General features: G+C 48.0%; 1 protein-coding gene across 1 annotated transcript in view; it reads left to right on the top strand.

The window, feature by feature from the left end:
- The window catches only part of LOC130121041 (phospholipid-transporting ATPase IH-like), a 41,687-nt gene that overhangs the window by 3,148 nt on the left and 18,839 nt on the right, over positions 1 to 19,700 (top strand). The window contains exons 2-18 of the mRNA XM_056289880.1: positions 714 to 836; positions 1,595 to 1,684; positions 1,911 to 1,991; positions 2,570 to 2,677; positions 7,176 to 7,304; positions 8,397 to 8,500; positions 8,649 to 8,699; positions 10,140 to 10,204; positions 10,320 to 10,401; positions 10,519 to 10,669; positions 11,429 to 11,626; positions 11,744 to 11,917; positions 13,131 to 13,297; positions 13,765 to 13,836; positions 16,295 to 16,368; positions 17,031 to 17,134; positions 17,247 to 17,428. Of these exons, the coding sequence (XP_056145855.1) occupies positions 714 to 836; positions 1,595 to 1,684; positions 1,911 to 1,991; positions 2,570 to 2,677; positions 7,176 to 7,304; positions 8,397 to 8,500; positions 8,649 to 8,699; positions 10,140 to 10,204; positions 10,320 to 10,401; positions 10,519 to 10,669; positions 11,429 to 11,626; positions 11,744 to 11,917; positions 13,131 to 13,297; positions 13,765 to 13,836; positions 16,295 to 16,368; positions 17,031 to 17,134; positions 17,247 to 17,428 (1,955 nt within the window). The remainder of the gene's footprint in view (positions 1 to 713; positions 837 to 1,594; positions 1,685 to 1,910; positions 1,992 to 2,569; positions 2,678 to 7,175; positions 7,305 to 8,396; positions 8,501 to 8,648; positions 8,700 to 10,139; positions 10,205 to 10,319; positions 10,402 to 10,518; positions 10,670 to 11,428; positions 11,627 to 11,743; positions 11,918 to 13,130; positions 13,298 to 13,764; positions 13,837 to 16,294; positions 16,369 to 17,030; positions 17,135 to 17,246; positions 17,429 to 19,700) is intronic.

Consider the following 19,700-nt stretch of genomic DNA (forward strand, 5'->3'; position numbering starts at 1 on the left):
ATTATTATTATTATTATTATATATGTAATATGGCAGCACAGTGGACCAGTGGTCAGCACTGTTGCCTCAGGACAAGAAGGTCCTGGGTTTGAACCCCAGGCCGTCCCAGGTCCTTTCTGTGTAGAGACTGCATGTTCTGCCCTGTGTCTGCGGTGGGTTTCCTCCGGGTGCTCCAGTTTCCTCACACCAATAAAAAAGGCATGCATGTTAGGGTTAATACTCCTGTCTGTGCCCTTGAGCAAGGCAATGGAAAGAAGAACTGGAGTTGGTCCCTGGGCGCTGCAGCTGCCCACTGCTCCTATACAATAGGATGGGTTAAACGCAGAGAACGAATTTCTCCAGCATCCCCGTGACCCTGAGCAGGATAAACGGTCTGGATAATGGATGAATGGATGAATACAGTGTCAAATTAAAGTGGCTTTCTCTTCCTTTAAGATGATGGGCTGTTGTGTATGGGTCCACATTCAGTGATAGTATGTCTGGAAAGGAGCTTTAGCCGGAATTTTTTGTATTTAGCAAAGGGGAATGACCAAACGAGGTTGGCATTACATTATAATAATAGTAAGTAGGTCAATGAATTACAACAGAACACCACTTACAAGATTGTAAGGTGTGATTTAACCATATGCTCTCATTCTCTTTCTACATCTCTCTCTCTCTTGCTCCCTCTCTCCATCTGTCTCTCGCTGTCTTTCTTTCCATCCATATTTCAGTGTGTGGGGGAGGAGAATTGGGTGGACAGTCGGACGGTGTACATCGGACAAAAGGTACCCCCTCCGGGAGCTGAGGCCTACATCCCTCAGCGGTACCCCGACAACCGCATTGTCTCCTCCAAGGTGAGTGAGCCATGGCCCCGCGCTAACTGTGGCAACTGTACCAGCTGGCCTGGATGATGGACTCACAGCCCTCACGTTATTTGCCATGAATGACAGTCATCTGTTTCACGGTCCGACAGCTGCGTAATCCCGTTAAAGCGACGCTCCAGAAGATTGTTGCTTTTGTTTCGTTTACTGACACCTTTGGTGACACGTGGTAATTGCAGCGTTGTTTGACCGAACTCCCCCCTCCCCCGCAAATCCCACAGATCCATTAGAAATGAAACACCAATGCAAACACCGCCGAACAAAAAAAACGTAGATAAACATGAATTTTAGATGTTGTTGTCATTGTACTATTTATTGATAAATGTCTTACACAACCTTGATCTGACATATCTGCTTGTCAGCCCAATAACTTCCCTTATTCTTTTGCATTTGGCTGCTATGGTGAAGATGTACCATTTCTTTTCTCTTTTTTTTAACCAGGAAAGTCTTACACTGAAATGAAGCAACTATACTATGAAAGAATTCCTAATTTGGATATTAGTGGATTAGTTTAAATACATCGGCAATAAAAAATCCAAAGATAGACTTGTGCTTGTGTGTAAATTGTCAGGATTGTAGCTTAAATGACCACGTTGTAGGATAACAAACAGAGACTCATATTATAGATTGATATACATTTCACCTTCGTTTGGCCGGCTGATGTGAAGAAGAATGACTCTTCTTCTTTTGTGGATCTGACCGTTGTGTTTCACCGTGTCTCTCTCCGGCAGTACACCTTCTGGAACTTCATTCCCAAGAACTTGTTTGAACAGTTCAGAAGAATTGCAAACTTCTATTTCCTGGTCATTTTTCTGGTTCAGGTGAGAATTTGCCTCGACGGCAGAGCATCTCGACTCTCCTCCTAAAACCTGACTGATCAGAAAATGTCCGTCTGGCGCTGCATCGTTATAGCTAAAGTTAGACTTTATATGCTTACCAGATGGCTACGTGATGTTAGATATGTTATAATGCCCTTTCCTTTTCCTTTGTTTTCTAACCAGTGGGGGTAAAACCACCATCTTCCTCCCTCTGTCTTCTTCTCTGCAGCTCATTATTGACACTCCCACAAGCCCGGTCACCAGTGGGCTCCCTCTCTTCTTCGTCATCACCGTCACCGCCATAAAACAGGTAGAACACGAACACACACACACACACACACACACACACACACACACACACACACACACACACACACACACACACACACACACACACACACACACACAGTGCTGCAATTCTGCCATTCTGCTTCCCCCCGCAGCCCACTATACATACACATTCCTCTGTCAGTGAAAGGACACGCCATTGAGTGTGTGTGGTGATGTGAGAAATATGATAATGAATGGTCCCCTCTGTTAATTGCTCTAGCTGAGTATCCCGCACTCCCGAGGGAGGCGTCCATGCCGCTGGGTCCCGGCGCTGAGGGATGGATACGGGATACTACGGGTGATAGATGGTGGCTCTCCTGGCTAAGGAAACCTGGTCCTTATAGGGACATAAATCTAAAATGCTGCATGTTGGCAAGAGAGTCAGGAAACAGGTCACTGGGCTCAGGGAACGCAGCACCAATTAATTACTGTGTATGACTTTCATTCTCCTCTCACCTCCCCCATTCTGTATGGCAGAGCTCTGCCCCATCACTTGCTATACAATAATCTATAGCTTATCTCTCTCGCTCTCTCTTTCACTCTCTCTCTCTCTGTCAGGGCTATGAGGACTGGCTCCGGCACAAGGCTGACTGCTCCATAAACGAGTGTCCGGTGGCGGTGGTGCAGCAGGGGAAGGTGGTGAGGACGCAGAGTCACAAACTGCGGGTGAGAACGGCCTCATTAACACAGAACAGCACCTGAGGCCACAATGCACCACTGCTGTATCTCTCTCTCTCTCTCTCTCTCTCTCTCTCTCTCTCTCTCTCGCTACCTCTCTCTGTGCCTCAGTTTCTCATTTTTCCTTGCTCTCTTTCGCTCTGTTTTTGCTTCTCTCCCTCCTTTTTTCTTTCTTTTTACTTTTTCTCCCTCTTTCTTTCTCTCCTCGCTCTTTTTCCTGCTTTCAGTTTCTTACTCCCTTGATCTCATTCTCTTTTACTCTCTCTCTCTCTCTCTCTCTCTCTCTCTCTCTCTCTCTCTCTCTCTCGCTCTCTCTCTGTGTCTTTATTAAGAAAACAGCCCGAGGCTGTAACAGAGCCAGTTAAAGTGTTCTCTTGTGTACTGTCCGAGACTGATGAGTTCCATTAGTTAGGATAATAGATATTCATACTTCTGTACTGAAGAACTGAGAGCTCATCCTCTGCTGCGCCCCACACACACACACACACACACATTCTCTCTCTCTCTCTCTCTCTCTCTCTCTCTCTCTCTCTCTCTCTCTCTCTCTCTCTCTCTCTCTCTCTCTCTCTCTCTCTAACCTACAACGTGATCTTGTGCAGATGTAGGCACAGTTATGTGGTCTCTAATCATTCATCCTATCAAATCTGAGGTTTTACCCACTGGGAGGAGACTCAGCGGGTGCACCGTATGAACCACATTCTCTTGGGTGAAGGGCCGAGAGGACGTGGCGTACAGGGCGCCGTGCGTCACTGTACCTGAATCCTGAGCGATTTCAACAGCGGCAACAAATCAACGCGTGAAAGACAAACTAATGCCGTGTTCTCGCGAGAATAAATAAATATGAAAACGGATCTTTTCATCTGTGTCTTGGCCTTCCATCCACGCTAACTCGTCGCTTTTGACCACCAAAAATAGAGCGTTTAAAAAATGATCTGCGAACCGGATGAATTTTAAAACACCGGTGTTGGGGTGTGCGGTGGAAACAGGGCTTTCTGAAAGTGCTGAGGTGTGATTGTGATATGATCAGCAAACGCCACCAGCTCGGCTCTTGTGGCCTGCGGTCACCCAATAAAAGAGACTTCAGCGCTTTTCTATTGTTTATCTATTCCATTCCATTATCCAAGCCGCTTATCCGAATTCGGGTCGCGGGGGATGCTGGAGCCTATCCCAGCAGTCACTGAGCGGCAGGCGGGGAGACACCCTGGACAGGCCGCCAGTCCATCACAGGGCCGACACCCAAACACACACACACACACACACACTCACACCTAGGGACAGTTTAGTACGGCCGATTCCCCTGACCTGCATGTCTCTGGACTGTGGGAGGAAACCGGAGCACCCGGAGGAAACCCACGCAGACACGGGGAGAACATGCAAACTCCACACAGAGGATGACCCGGGATGACCCCCTCCCCCCTCCCCCAAAAGGTTGGACAACCCTGGGGTTCGAACCCAGGACCTTCTTGCTGTGAGGCGACCGCGCTAATCACTGTGCCGCCTTGTTCATCTATTACCTATTCCAAAACAATCTGAAGATGCCACTATGGACAATAAAACCTTCGACCCGTGTTCGACATGAATGGCGTGTTCAGGTCAGTCCAACTCGGATAGGACGGCTGTGGATACGCGGCGCGTTCGCCAACATCTGACGTCTGCGAACAACCTCGTTGACATCGCTCTCTGTGATCGCTGCGGTTTGCCGGAGACTTTGAATGTGAGCAAAGCCTTTGGGAGGGAGGCTCGCCAAAACAACAACAAACCCATTCAGCCGGCTCGCCTCCTGCGTGTGTGAACGCAGAAACCTGACGAGTGGGGGGGCCGTGAGCTGGTTTCGTTTCAGCTGGCACCGCACGGCAGCCCTGATGGTGTTACTGATGAGATTTATGAGTCATATAATACTTCAGGAGGGCTGGAATGTTACACACACAGCCTCTGGGTTGGCCTGCCTCCACGCCGGCGGGGGGATTGTCTGACTGGCCGTACGTCATCCGGCCCGGCGTGCGCGTTAACAGTGGCAGTTTCGCGGAACCGCTGGGAAAAGATTGGGTGAGATTACAGATAAGACGTGAGGCCTGTCGTCGCGTGTTAGCGCTCCTTTTTACATCATTCTGACGCAGCCGTCGGTATTGATTTCAGAGGACAGATTGCAGCGAAGTCGGACATGCCGAGTCCCCGATGCAGAGAGAGGACGAGGATGGAAGAACCCACCCAGGACCCTAACCGTGTTGGCTGTAGTCAAGTCAGTTTTATTTGTGTAGCCCAATTGCACAAATTTGCCTCAGTGGGCTTTACAGCGACACAACATCCTGCCCTTAGGCCCTCGCATCGGATAAGGAACAACTCCGTAAAAATAAAACAACCTTAACAGGGTGGAAAAGTAGGAAGAAACCTCAGGGAGAGCAACGGAGGAGGGATCTCTCTCCCAAGACGGACAGGCGTGCCATGGATGTGTGTACACGGGTAACAGAATATAACATTGAGAGAGGATGAAGAAGATGATGCCAAGCAGTGTGCAGACGCCACAGGAACAGCCTAGGACCCCGTGACCAGCATCGCCACGTCAAAAAAACCCACACACATTAGTCACATCTGAGTGAGAGACGAATGAAACATTGAAACAGGATAACAGCATTATATGGATTGGGGCTCCGGGTAGCATAGCGGTCTTATTCCGTTGCCTACCAACACGGGGATCGCTGGTTCAAATCCCCGTGTTGCCTCCGGCTTGGTCGGGCGTCCCTACAGACACAATTGGCCGTGTCTGCGGATGGGAAGCCGGATGTGGGTATGTGTCCTGGTCGCTGCACTAGCGCCTCCTCTGGTCTGTCGGGGTGCCTGTTCGGGGGGGGGGGTAGCGTGATCCTCCCACGTGCTACGTCCCCCCTGGCGAAACTCCTCACTGTCAGGTGAAAAGAAGCGGCTGGCGACACCACGTGTATTGGAGGAGGCATGTGGTAGTCTGCAGCCCTCCCCAGATCAGCAGAGGGGGGTGGAGCAGCGACCGGGGCGGATCGGAAGAGTGGGGTAATTGGCCATTGGGGACAAAAATGGGGGGGGGGGGATTTCGAAAAAAACCGTTTTCGTATTTATAAGATGTATGAAAAGAAAATGTGATGAGGGGGATGCCAAGCAGTGTCCAGGTGGCAACCACCGTCACCATGGAGACCTGGGAGGAGGACAGACTGCGCGTGCACACAAGGGAGACTCAAATCCCACCGCTCACACACACAGAGATGAAGAGAAAGGGAGACGACATCGGTCAGAGAGAGAAAATACACGTGAGGGGAGAGAACAGTTTGCGGCGGTCGATAATCTGTACTCTATAATCTCGGCGGCAGAACGGCGCTTGGTAAATTCATTGAGACAGAAATCGAGCCGCCGTGCAGCGCAACGGGTTGGTAAGCACCCAACTTAGTCCAACATCAGATGGAGCCGCGCACAAGCAGCCCTTGTGGGAAACCGTTAATACATTATTAACCGTCCGGCGTGCTGTTTGATGTGAGAGCGGAGCCCGCGGTGGTGTCGGCAGACTGTGTGATGTTCAAGTGGCAGCCCAAACACCACGTATGTGGATGGACGGGCGCAGCTACGGGTGTAGTCGGTGGATATGGACGTTTGAGTTGCATTGCTTCTAGTGAGGGCAGGTGTAATAGGCCCCTAGGTGCCTCATTTATTTCCTGTCTGCAGCCCCTGTCAAGCGTGCAGGGGGCCACGTGGCGTGCCGAGGGACCGCCAGGAATGAACCGCTGGACCGCCGGGAAGATTACAAAGTATGCCAGTATCTGTTGCCGTGATGATGCCGGTGCATGCATGTTCATTGGTCGGAAATGCGTCCCGTGAAGGACATTCCGCGTGTGCGTGCACACACGTGTGGATATAGACGAGCGTGCGGACTCTCTCTGTCTTTCTTTCCCGTCTTCTCCGTGCTTTCCCGTCCCTCGCGTGCGCGGCGCTGAGGCTTCTGGCCACCTCCGATGGCACAGACGGGATTAGAGGGAGAACTGGGAGCAGGAATAATGATGAATATATTAATCACGAGAAATCAGAGAGCGCATGTCGTGTGCCTGGTCACCGTGGAGACGGGATTTATCGGCTGTTAAGCTGCTCCGCTCGCGTAATCTGTTATGCAACTGCTCAATCCCTGGGGGAGAAAAAAAAAGGAACATTAAAAGATGAGCGGCGGTGAAGCTGTCTGTCTCCCTCTCGTCCTCTCTGTCTCTCTCTCTCCCTGTCTGTCTGTCTACCTGTCCGTCTATCTGTCTAACCGCTTGTCTCTCTACATCTTTCTCTCTGCCGGCCTATTTGGTCTGTCTGTCTGCTAGTTTGTCTGTTGGTCTCCCTGCCTGTCTGTCCATCCATCTGTCTCTTTGTCTCCTTTGTTTCCTGTAGCGTCTGGGCAGAATACGGCTCATATATTATTGATGTGGAGGTTATTAAATGTGCATTGTGTGTGTGTGTGTGTGTGTGTGTGTGTGTGTTGTGTCAGGTGGGGGACATCGTGATGGTGATGGAAGATGAGACGTTTCCCTGTGACCTCATCCTGCTCTCCTCCAGCCACGATGACGGGACCTGCTACGTCACCACCGCCAGCCTGGACGGCGAGTCCAGTCACAAGGTACAGTTGCTATCGAACATGCTCATGACACGCCTATGTACGCGCACGTAGTGTGCAATTAAAAAAAAAAATTTTTTTGGAGGGGGACCCCCCCCCTTTTTTTTCCTCCCCAGTTGTACCTGTTCAATTACCCCACTGTTCCAAGCCGTCCCGGTTGCTGCTCCACCCCCTCTGCTGATCCGAGGAGGGCTGCAGACTACCACATGCCTCCTCCGATACATGTGGAGTCACCAGCCGCTTCTTTTCACCTGACAGTGAGGAGTTTCACCAGGGGCATGTAACGCGTGGGAGGATCACGCTATTCCCCCCCAGTTCCCCCTCCCCCCCGAACAGGCGCCCCGACCGACCAGAGGAGGCGCTAGTGCAGCGACCAGGACAGATACCCACATCTGGCTTCCCACCCGCAGACACAGCCAATTGTGTCTGTAGGGATGCCCGACCAAGCCGGAGGTAACACGGGAATTCGAACCAGCGATCCCCGTGTTGGGAGTGTGCACAGTTTTCGTGAAGGAAACGGCTTGGTACACCTTACATTTAACCTTTTTTTTTTCTTTTTCTTTTTTTTAAGCAGCAAACAACACACCAACTTGAATGTATAAATACCATCCAACCTCAACCGCTGTTATATGAACGCTGCTTGTACCCACACACACACACACACACACACACACACACACGAGTCCAACTCAGAGAATAGATAAACATGCATGTGAGGCAGAATCATGCACTCCATTTTCCATCTTCACTTTCACTGTAATGTTCACTGCTGTCAATCACGGGCCACACACACACACACACAGAGTACATAGAGTGAATAGACTGCTCTATCCACTCACCTCCTTATCCCAAGGACCCTCACTCAGCCAACCCCACTCCCGCTGTGCTCACCGTCCCAGCATGCCGCCTCCCGCTGACCCAAGTCATGCTCCGATGACTCACCTCCCCGTCCGCTGACTGCTACCAGTCGTTCAGAAAGCCGGGAGCCCAGACGGCAAAGCCAAATGGCTGAACAACTCTCATTAGTAACCGTGGGTGACCTTTTCCTCCATTGTTGTCTTCTTTTTTCCCCTCTCCTCCGCCTCCTCCTGGCAGACCTATTATGCTGTACCAGATACCATGGCCTTTAGAACGGAGCAGGAGGTGGATTCTCTACATGCCACTATTGAATGTGAACAACCGCAGCCTGACCTCTACAAGTGAGTTTGACACACACTCGCGGGGGGGGGGGGGGGAGCAAGCCGCCGTGCATACACACGTGCACACGCCCCTTCCTAATAAGCATCCTTTTCGACTAGATATTCGATGACGTGACTCGACTTCTGCTTGCTTTTTGTGTCCGATCAGATTCGTGGGACGCATCAACATTTATAAGGACCGGGAAGAGCCAGTGGCCAGGTTGGTTGTGTTTTTGACGTTTGTGGTTTTGTGATGTCCATCTTGTCACTTCCCGGGGCTCCATGCAAACCAGCGTTTACATGCACACCGGTACCCCAAGTGATGAGAGTAATCCGTTTAAAGCAGTATTCCATTTAAAGCCTTTACGTGGTTTGAAATTATGTAAATTCTGCAATACTTGGGTATACATGAATTCTTTGTCATCACTTGTCTGTGGTACGGTGTCTGTTATTGCCAAGGTAATGTCGTGCACTTCCAGTATTTCTTGTCACTGCTGGGTCATGTGTGTGGCAGTGAAGGTTATCAAGCAGGCCCTGCTCCCATTTGCCTTCCTGTCAGAGATTTAGCTGTTAAGCCATTTTAAGGGTTGTGTCATTTAAGCAACTGGTGACCTTTCACACACGGCTCAAAAAGCTGAGCATAGGGTCCGCGGTGGTGTAGTGGTCTAAGCATCGGCTCTGTGTCGATGCAGTTGCCCACTGGGGACTGGGGTTCGCGCCCCGGTCTCGTCAGATCCGACTATGGCCGGACTCGACGAAGCAGCGATCATTGGCAACGCTGTCTTCGGGAGGGGGGCGGAGTCGGCTTGTGTTCGTCACGTGAATGCGTCTCTGTGTGTGTCGGAAAAACAGTGGTTCGGCTTGGAGTCGCCTTGTCACGAAAGTGGCGAGGTGGTCTCCTTCGAGACTGCCGGCCGGAGAGATGCAGTTGGCGAACGCACACAGTGCGAGGGTGGGTGTTTGAATTAAAATAGGGATCAATTGGCCACTGAATTGGGAGAAAAAAGGGAAAAATCAGAAATAAATTTTCAAAAAAAAAAAAAGCTGAGCATAAGCGGGCGGGGGGGGGGGGTATCCAGGTAGCGTGGTAGTCTATTCCGTTGCCTACCAACACGGGTTCGAATCCCCGTGTTACCTCCGGCTTGGTCGGGCGTCCCTGGCCGTGTTTGCAGGTGGAAGCCAGATGTGCATATGTGTCCTGGTCGCTGCGCTAGCGCCTTCTCTGGTCGGTCGGGGGCGCCTGTTCGAGGGGGGACTGGGGGGAATAGCGTGATCCTCCCACATGCTACGTCCCCCTGGCGAAACTCCTCGCTGTTAGGTGAAAAGAAGCGGCCGCCAACTCCACATGTATCGGAGGAGGCATGTGGTAGTCTGCAGCCCTCCCCGGATCGGCAGAGGGGGTGGAGCAGCGACCGGGATGGCTCGGAAGAGTGGGGTAATTGGCCGGATACAATTGGGGAGAAAAGGGGGGGGGCTGAGCAAATGCACTAATTGCAAGATCAAGGAATGCCTTTACCGGTTTACAGACATATCATTTGTCTACATGCAAACATGTCCAATGACAAGACAATGATTTGCCTAAATTCTTGCAATAATTAAATTAAATAGGGGGATTTAAATAAAAATGAAATTAATGCAGGATTCTTGTTTATTTCTGCAGGCCGCTGGGGGCTGAGAATTTGCTCCTCAGAGGAGCGACCCTGAAAAACACACAGCGCATTTATGGTAATACAGTGTGAATTCACAATCTGCTTGTTGTGTCTGCGGTAGTTTCTACAATGTAGGAGAGTGGCCTCATATCAGTGGTGTATTGTTAACCCTTGCCTGTCTCATCCCTCAGCTGTCGCCATCTACACCGGCATGGAGACCAAGATGGCTCTCAACTACCAGTCCAAGTCCCAGAAGCGCTCCGCTGTAGAAAAGTATGCTTACCATCTCCACCGACAGACTCCCATTTAGGTTTACATTTTGTTCTTTGAGGGTTGAAATCCCTCCAGGATGTTCTTGCTCACCCGCTCTCCTCTCTTGTCTCTCGCCAGGTCAATGAATGCGTTCCTGATCGTGTATCTCTGCATCCTGATCAGCAAAGCGGTGATCAACACTGTTCTGAAGTACGCCTGGCAGTGGTCCCCGGACCGGGACGAGCCCTGGTACAACCACAGGACCGAGAACGAGCGCCAGCGCCATGTGGTCAGTCCCTCAAACTGTTGCCATCTTGTTTAAGGCATACTTTGGGTTTATTGACTTAAGGCGGTATGATTTGGTCACTAGTAGTGTTATTGCTGCATGGATATCAGCGACTTGCATGGTCAGAGATCTGGATAATAGTCCCAGCGAGCGGGCACAGAAATAAACAACAGCAAAGGGCTAATAAAAATTTAGAGGCCATAATAAAACACACAAAAAAAAAGTGTATTGCCAAATGTGTATTTTGTGTAGTGCCGATGCTCGATTCTCCTCTCAGACCACTTTAAATATTGGAACTACTTTGTGTTGTTGAAGAATGCTGGTGTATTAATACACGCTGGAGCCTTACGTTGGAGCTTTACATTTTTCAGCTGAAACAACGGACAGGCAGCGTGATATGTGTTGTGTGAACAGACTCCAGTGCGTAGTACTACACCGACGTTCCTTAACAACAAAAAATAATTCCAAGATTAAGAGTGCTCTGAGGAGAATTGAGCATTGGAAATATAATAATAATGAATATAGAAAATTATAGAATAAAATTGAAATGACAAAAATATTTTTATTATGGTGTAAAATGTTTTTATTAGCATCCCCGTTTGCTGCTATTCTTTTTTGTGCCAACTAGCTGGGATTAGCAACCAGAAATTATACGTGATTAAATCCAGACTGTTCCTTTAACATAACAGTTAACGCTTCCCTTTCCTCTCTTATCGCCATCATCTTCATGCCCCCCCGCCCCTCTCTCTCTGTCTCTCTCAGGTGATCCGAGCATTCACTGACTACCTGGCCTTCATGGTCCTGTTTAACTACATCATCCCCGTGTCCATGTACGTTACCGTGGAAATGCAGAAGTTCCTGGGCTCCTATTTCATCGCCTGGGATGAGGAGATGTTCGACGAGGAGCTGGGAGAGGGAGCACAGGTCAACACCTCCGACCTCAATGAGGAGCTTGGTCAGGTAATCTTACACAACACCCACATACACCTGTCTGTATGTACGCAGGCACTTAGAAGACATGCCCTTACTGTGCCCTTGCTCTCTCTCTCTCTCTCTCTCTCTCTCTCTCTCTCTCAGGTGGAGTATGTGTTTACTGATAAGACGGGCACGCTGACAGAGAACAACATGGAGTTTATTGAGTGCTGTGTGGATGGTAACGTCTACATCCCTCACGCCATCTGCAATGGCCAGATCCTCAGCGCCGCTTCCAGCATCGACATGATCGACTCCTCACCCGGGGGCTACCGGAGGGTTGGTGTCCTCGTCTTGCATGCAGAAAGTGATTTATTGTGATTATAAATTGAGCCCAGGTTGATCAATTGAGTACACATTATCAAATTAAAGCCACAGTCCTGAAGATTTGCATTCAAGCATAATGTCCTTCTTGATACTTTCTATCGTAGTCGTATGAAAGACGATAGCTAATCCGCAAATATCCAAATTAGCAATGTTTTTGTTGTTTATTTCAGTGGTTGACCAGAGAAAAATAATACGGCCCGTAGCATTTAACTTTAATTGAAGTTATTTTGAGATTGTTGCGTCTAACAAGTAACACTGGTTTAACCATGTTTTCTTGTTTGGCAGTGGGGAAGGTGTTGGCAAAACACCATTATTGTGTCTGTTTCATTTTGAATGGAAATCCAATAATCCCCCCCCCCCCTTTTTTTTCTTCCCAATCGTATCCGTCCAATTACCCCACTGTTCCGAGCCGTCCCGGTCACTGCTTCACCCCCTCTGCCGATCCGGGGAGGGCTGCAGACTACCACATGTCTCCTCCGATACACGTGGAGTTGCCAGCCACTTCTGTTCACCTGACACTGAGGAGTTTCTTCAGGGGGGCGTAGCGCGTGGGAGGATCATGCTATTCCCCACAGTTCCCCCTCCCCCCCAAACCAACCAGAGCAAGCGCTAGTGCAGTGACCAGGACACAAACCCACTTCCAGCTTCCCACCAGCAGACATGGCCAATTGTGTCTGCAGGGACGCCTGACCAAGCTTTTTTTTGGGTCTTTTTAGATGGTGTGATTATTGGAATAAGAGCTTTCTAGGTAGACGGCTGATTAGTGATGTGCCCGGTAACAGAAGTTTAAATTATTCTTTCAATATTGTAAGTTATGTAGAATAACTGGATTTCTTTAAAAACTGTTCACATGGACTATTTAATTAGTGAAGTCTTTTATTAATACTTGTGGTAAGATTTTGTATTTGTAGTACACAAACAGCATCCGCTTGACAGGAGTGCATGCTCATTTGCTTCTCAAACCGGTGGAAACGCAGGCCCAATTCATATAAAGGTTCACTGGTTCACCGGCCCAGTACCAGACCAGTACCGGCCCTGTGTCGGTGCTAAAGGGGTAATGAAAGCATCACTAGAGGTGTCAGAGCAAGTCAAACAAACACCAGTCTTCAGGACTGCAGCTTTAATGGGTGGTGGTGGTATGCGTGTTTGTCCTTTGTGGCTGCAGGAGCACGAGGACCTGTTTTTCCGGGCTTTGTGTCTATGCCACACGGTCCAGGTGAAGGAGGAGGAGACAGTGGATGGAATCAAGAGGGGCATCCACCAGGGCAGGCCCACCTCCTTCTACATCTCCTCCTCGCCGGATGAGGTGGCCCTGGTAGAGGGCATGAAGAGGTAACACACTAAAAATAATAATAAAAAAAAACCAGAAAAACAATTGATTATGTTGCTGATGAAACTGTTGCTGCAGAAATGAAACTTTTGTATTTGCATGATGCGTGTAACAAACATGCATGTAGCGCACAATCAGCTAGACACACACAAACACAAGAACACACACACATACAACGTCCAAGCAAAGTGTTTTTGCTCTGGCATGTTTTTTTACATGTCATTTACCATCTGCTCACATGACACTAAGTTCATTTTTGGCTCCTGGTCAAGTTACGTGGAAGCCGCTGTGTCAGAATACCATGTCTATGTAATGCTGATCTGTCTTCATCACTGTCTCGCTGTGTGTGTGTGTATGTATGTATGTATGTGTGTGTGTGTGTGTGTCTCTCTCTCTCTCTCTCTCTCTCTCTCTCTCTCTCTCTCTCTCTCTCTCTCTCTCTCTCTCTCTCTCTCTCTCTCTCTGTCAGATTGGGTTACACTTACCTGAGACTGAGAGATAGCTACATGGAGATTCTCAACAAAGACGATGAGATTGAGAGGTAATCCCTCTGATAGAGCTTGTTTCAGTTACCCCCATAGTTTATCTAATGACTAGGACTCATCTGGTCGTAGTTTTGATCACTCAAAAGGTTCAGCAAGGGAGGTGGCGCCTGTTCAGATCTTACCGTTCAGCAGTTAAAATATTAGCAGCTGTATGGAGAAATCATTGAATCACGTCAGTATACTTTAAATTTCCTGCGGGACATCAGAGTCAATGGGAGTGCGGCGTTGTAGATCTGGATAATATTACAGCCAATAGGAGGTGCTGGTGAAGGAGCCATCTCCACATTGCTCTTTGCAGTAGCTTGTCTGCATGAACTGTTTTGAGGAAGTAGGAAATGTAGGAAGGAAAGGAGGGAGGGAGGAAAGTGAGATGAAATAGCAAAGTGTAAAATGGAGGAAATGGGAATTTGAATCAGAATGAGAGTACTTTATCCATCCCCAAGGGGAAATTGGGTTCTGTTACAGACATTCAAGCTCTAGTAAGAAAAAACTAAAAACTAACAAGATAACAAGAAAATAGAAACAAATACAAACGTGAAAAACAGAAACAAATAGAAATAAAAGATAAAATAAATAGAAATAAGAACAAAATATATCAACAAGCATGGTGCACATAACACCCTATCTATACTGCACTACCGCAGTACAAATCAAGCTGCACAAACAAAACCCGACAGGGTGAAACAAGTGGAAGGGCCAGTCCAATGACCACTAACGCCGAGTGTCTGACACTCTGAGGGAGGAGTTGTGAAGTTTGATGGCCACAGGCAGGAATGACCTCCTGTGGCGCTCTGTGGTGCTTTTCAGCAGAATGAGTCTATCACTAAAAGTACTCCTATGCCCGACCAGCATGTCATGGAGTGGGTGGGAGACATTGTCCATGATGACGCATAACTTCAACAGCGTCCTCCTCTCAGAAACCGTCACCAGAGAATCCAGTTCCACCTCCACAACGTCACCGGCCTTGCGGATCAGTTTATTGAGCCTGTTTGCATCCGCTACCCTCAACCTGCTGCCCCAACACACAACAGCAAACAGGAGAGCACCGGCCACCACAGACTCATACCGCATCCTGAGCATTGTCTGGCAGATGTTGAAGGACCTCAGCCTCCTCAAAAAGTAGAGACGGCTCTGTCCCTTCTTGTAGAGGGCATCAGTGTTCTTAGCCCAGTCCAGTTTATTGTCTATATACGTACACCCCCAGGTGCTTGTAGTAGTCCACAGTGTCCACACTGACCCCCTGGATGGAGACAGGTCTGAAGGGTGTTTTCCCTGTCTGTTTCAGCCATTAAAGTCAACTTGGAAATTGGTCCCTAGTCATTTTCTCCCCTGTGTTCTCAGAGCACAGTGTTGACTTTGTGTTGTGGTACACTTTATAGAAATGAACTGAATCATTTCACAGAATACAGTGTAATTCCAAGAAACAGAAAACAATAAAGGGAACTTCTTCTTTTTTTTGGACAACATGGAAATGGGAGTGACTACTACTACTGCCACTACTATCGGCTGCTCCCGTTAGGGGTTGCCACAGCGGATCATCCGTTTTCATCTCTTCCTGTCCTCTGCCACACCAGCCACCTGCATGTCCTTCCTCACCACATCCATAAACCTCCTCTTTTGCCTTCCTCTTTTCCTCTTCCCTGGCAGCTCCATATTCAGCCTCCTTCTCCCAATATACTCAGCATCTCTCCTCCACACATGTCCAAGCCATCTCAATCTTGCCTCTCTTGCTTTGTCTCCAAACTGTCTAACCTGAGCTGTCCCTCTGATGTACTCGTTCCCAATCCTGTCCTTCCTCGTCACTCCCAATGACAATGAAAATGGGAGTTACATTAGGACAAATTCTCATGCATTGAAATTGCAACATAAAATCCAGGCTTTTCTGTGTTCAGTAAGACCACATTTCAAGAGTAAAAGACAGACCTTGCATGATTTTTGTACCGGTGATGGATACTACCAGAAAGCTCTCTATCGGCTTCCTCAGTTTAGCTTCGGTTAGTGAATGAACTCTGACCACCATTAGCGAACTCAGACTGAGCCCTTGAATATATCCTGATTGAGTGAGTGTCGGTCATCCTTATAATTCTTACATTACCCCCCCCCCTTACACTAATACATACAAATCACAGTACATAGTTGTAGTTCGTAGCAGTAGGCTTCAGAAGACGTGTGACTGACAAAATGGATCGAGAGTTTCTCCCATCTGTTATTTGACCTTATGGGTAAGTTTGTGACCACTGAAACGAACTAAAAAAGAATGTGCCCTTTTAGAATAAAGGACAATGTGAATGCATTTACAACTGAGATCCACTGGGGGTGGCTTCGTTTGAAAAGAACTCCACCCACCCAACAAGATTAATGGAGAGGAGACAGGGAAAAGCAGCACGTCAGCAGATGTGGAAGTAATGATGGTGCTTTGATTTTTATGGCAACACTCTGTTCCTTGTTTCGCAGGTTTGAACTGCTGCATGTGCTGAACTTTGACTCGGTCCGGCGGAGGATGAGCGTTATAGTCAAGTCAAGCTCAGGTATGCCGGTACTGTGCCATTACACACAAACTGCAGTCACATTTGAAAAATGGGATTGGGTGAAGATTCAGTATTTTCATTTGTCATCTCTCGGTGGTGTTGTATTGGCACTGAATTTGGATATCATCATATTGTGATGCGCAAATTTGTTGTCTAAACTAATGATAATGAGAATCTTGTCGCCTGCAGTTTTGCACAAAATGAGATCTGCACTATTTTAGGGAGTATTATTTGAAAAATAGTTTTCGTTTGCTATTAAACTTTACATTACCAAAAAACTGAACGTGGTCAACTGGATTCTTAAATATGGTATTTTTGCATACATATCTATATATATATATATATATCTATATCTATATCTATATATATATATATATATATATATATATATATATATAACTGCTATGCATTAAAACTTTTTTCCTGTATCTGTGTTGATATATATATGTGTGTATGTATGTATGTATATATATAGTATATATATATATATAGAGAGAGAGAGAGAGAGAGAGAGTGTAAAATTTCCCTGTGATTATTGTGATATTTTCCATGTTGCCCAACAATAAATCATGTAGACAATAAATCATAAGTTGACTGATTGACCTCAGCAGGTTGGCAAAAGGTGCATAATTTTCTGTGAATGATTGTTTGTGGGCCCTCAGGGGAGTACCTGCTGTTCTGTAAAGGAGCAGACTCCTCCATCTTCCCGCGGGTGGTGTCGGGAAAGCTGGAGCAGGTAAAAGCGCGGGTGGAGCAGAATGCTGTGGTGAGTGTTCACGCACAACCGGCCAAAAGCGCATGTGTAGCGGCGGCTGAATAGAAAGACTACAATCCACTGTTCTCTCTTTCTATCCCTCCCTCCCTCGCCGTGTGCACAGGAAGGGCTGCGGACGCTGTGTGTGGCCTATCGGAGGCTGTCGCCATCCGAGTACCAGGAGGCGTGTCATCACCTGAACGAAGCCAAGCTGGCCCTGCAGGACAGGGAGCAGAGGTTGGCGCAGGCTTATGACATCATCGAGAGGGACTTCGTGCTTTTGGGGGCAACCGCTGTGGAGGACAGGTTGGTTGACAAGACTGAAAGAAAAAAAGAAGATTCAAATATTGTGCACAAGAATCAGCAGGGTAACTGTTGGAAAAGACTTAAAGGTATATTTCAGCCTTTTTTTAGCCTCAGCCTTATTTTCCTCTTGTGAGGAGTCCAACTGAATGGTGGGTAGCAGAGTTTTTTTTACCAGTATTGAGCAAGGTAGTGTCAGCCGTCTACTGCACACCAAGCTGCAGTGTAATACTTCACCAGATTCAAAAGAGCTTTTTCTGGGGTGTCCGGGTAGCGTGGCGGTCTATGCCGTTGCCTACCAACACGGGGATCACCGGTTTAAATCCCTGTGTTACCTCCGGCTTGGTCAGGCGTCCCTACAGACACAATTGGCTGTGTCTGTGGGTTTGTGTCCTGGTCACTGCACTAGCGCCTCCTCTGGTCAGTCGGGGCGCCTGTTCGGGGGGGAGGGGGAACTGGGGGGAATAGCATGATCCTCCCACGCGCTACGTCCCCCTGGTGAAACTCCTCACTGTCAGGTGAAAAGAAGTGCCTGGCGTCTCCACGTGTATCAGAGGAGGCATGTGGTAGTCTGTAGCCCTTCTGGGCTCGGCAGAGGGGGTGGAGCAGCAACTGGGACGGCTCGGAAAATAGGGTAATTGACCAAGTAAAATTGGGGAGAAAAGGGGGGAACCCCCCCCCCCCCCCGGTGCCAACAGACTCAGAAAGTGATGAGAGAAATCTGAAGATCCTTAGCCACGATATCCATCATGGAAGTGAATAGATATCCATTTTTAACTCGGAGCAGAAGTCTGGCTCCATAAAGCCACTTTCCGACACCACGTGATTTGCGCTGCGCTCGCCGCTGGGTTCAGTGCAGAGGGCAGAGCAAAATAGGCGGCATTTTCAAAAGTTCAAGCAGGAAAAGTTCCACATTTTGTTGCCGACAAAACTAAACCAATTCTCAATTGAGAAACTTTAATAGGTCTGCAGAGCTATTGAGGGGGAACACTTTGTGAACCATATAGCAAACCTAAGCTATGTTCATCATATAGGCTACACATATTGCCTACCTACAAGCTACCTGACTGCTATAACACACCTGATATGCCTACTTGGTTGGACACGTGTTTCCAAGCGAGGGCTTTCTTCCCCAGATGTCTATACAATCATAAACTTTTGTAATATTAACTTTTCCTTTCCATGCCTCGTTTCTATTGGCTGCGCGGGTATTCAGCACAGCATGCGTAGGGCACCTGTGCTTTGCTCGACGCAGTGAAAAACTATGGCGTGGCGCAAGCCATTGGAAATAATGGGTATCAGCACAGCGGTGCCATTGTTGCGTTGTGTCTGAAAGCCCCTTAATCCTGTGAGGAGTGAGTTTTAGGAAGACAACAGTGGAGAAGTGCGAGAGGTGCAGAGAGGTGCACAAAAGAAAATGTAGGGGGCGCCCTGGTGGCTCACTTGGTAGAGTGCGTGCCACGTAAGGCTGAGTCCTTACCACAGCAGCCTGGGTTCGAATCCTGCCTGGTCGCTTTGCTGCATGTCATCTCTTCTCTTCCCCCCTGCCTTTCCTGTCTCTCTCTCTATTCTCACTACCTGATAAAGGCGGAAAATGCCCAAAAAATAATCTTAAAAATAAAAGACAATGTAAAACAGGTCCATGACTGTGTTGATCGACCGTACTAGGAATGTCTTTTCATAATGGAAGGTGTTTTCAGATATTTCGCTAACAGTCTGTCAGTACCAAAATAGAGGTCTTTCAGTGGATGTTATTTGGTGAGGGCTTGCATTCCAGCTTGGTGCACAGCAGTCGGCCGACACCAGCGTGCTCAATACCAATTTAGAAGATTCTGCTATTTATCTCGGTTTGACTCCCAGTGATAGGGAAAAAGCATGAGGAAAATGTAACTCGGGGATTTTCATTGTCTGCTTTGTGACTCACCGAAGGTTTTTCAGTAAATCAAATCAAATCAATTTTATTTGTATAGCCCAATATCACAAATTACAAATTTGCCTCAGTGGGCTTAACAGCAACACAACATCCTGTCCTTAGACCCTCTCATCAGATAAGGAACAACTCCCTAAAAAAAAAAAACCTTTAATAGGGAGAAGAAATAGGGAGAAACCTCAGGGAGAGCAACCGAGGAGGGATCTCTCTCCCAGTAGTATTTATCTGTTGGGTCTTGGTTTCTGTAACTGGTCAATGAGCTAGCTGACAGGTTGATTTCATGATAGATGAACTCATGACATCATAGAACAGATGGTGGGGGGCATTACATATTGATTAGTCTTC

The sequence above is a fragment of the Lampris incognitus genome, chromosome 11 (genome assembly GCF_029633865.1).
Source record: "Lampris incognitus isolate fLamInc1 chromosome 11, fLamInc1.hap2, whole genome shotgun sequence".
In the NCBI taxonomy this organism is placed as follows: Eukaryota; Metazoa; Chordata; class Actinopteri; order Lampriformes; family Lampridae; genus Lampris; species Lampris incognitus.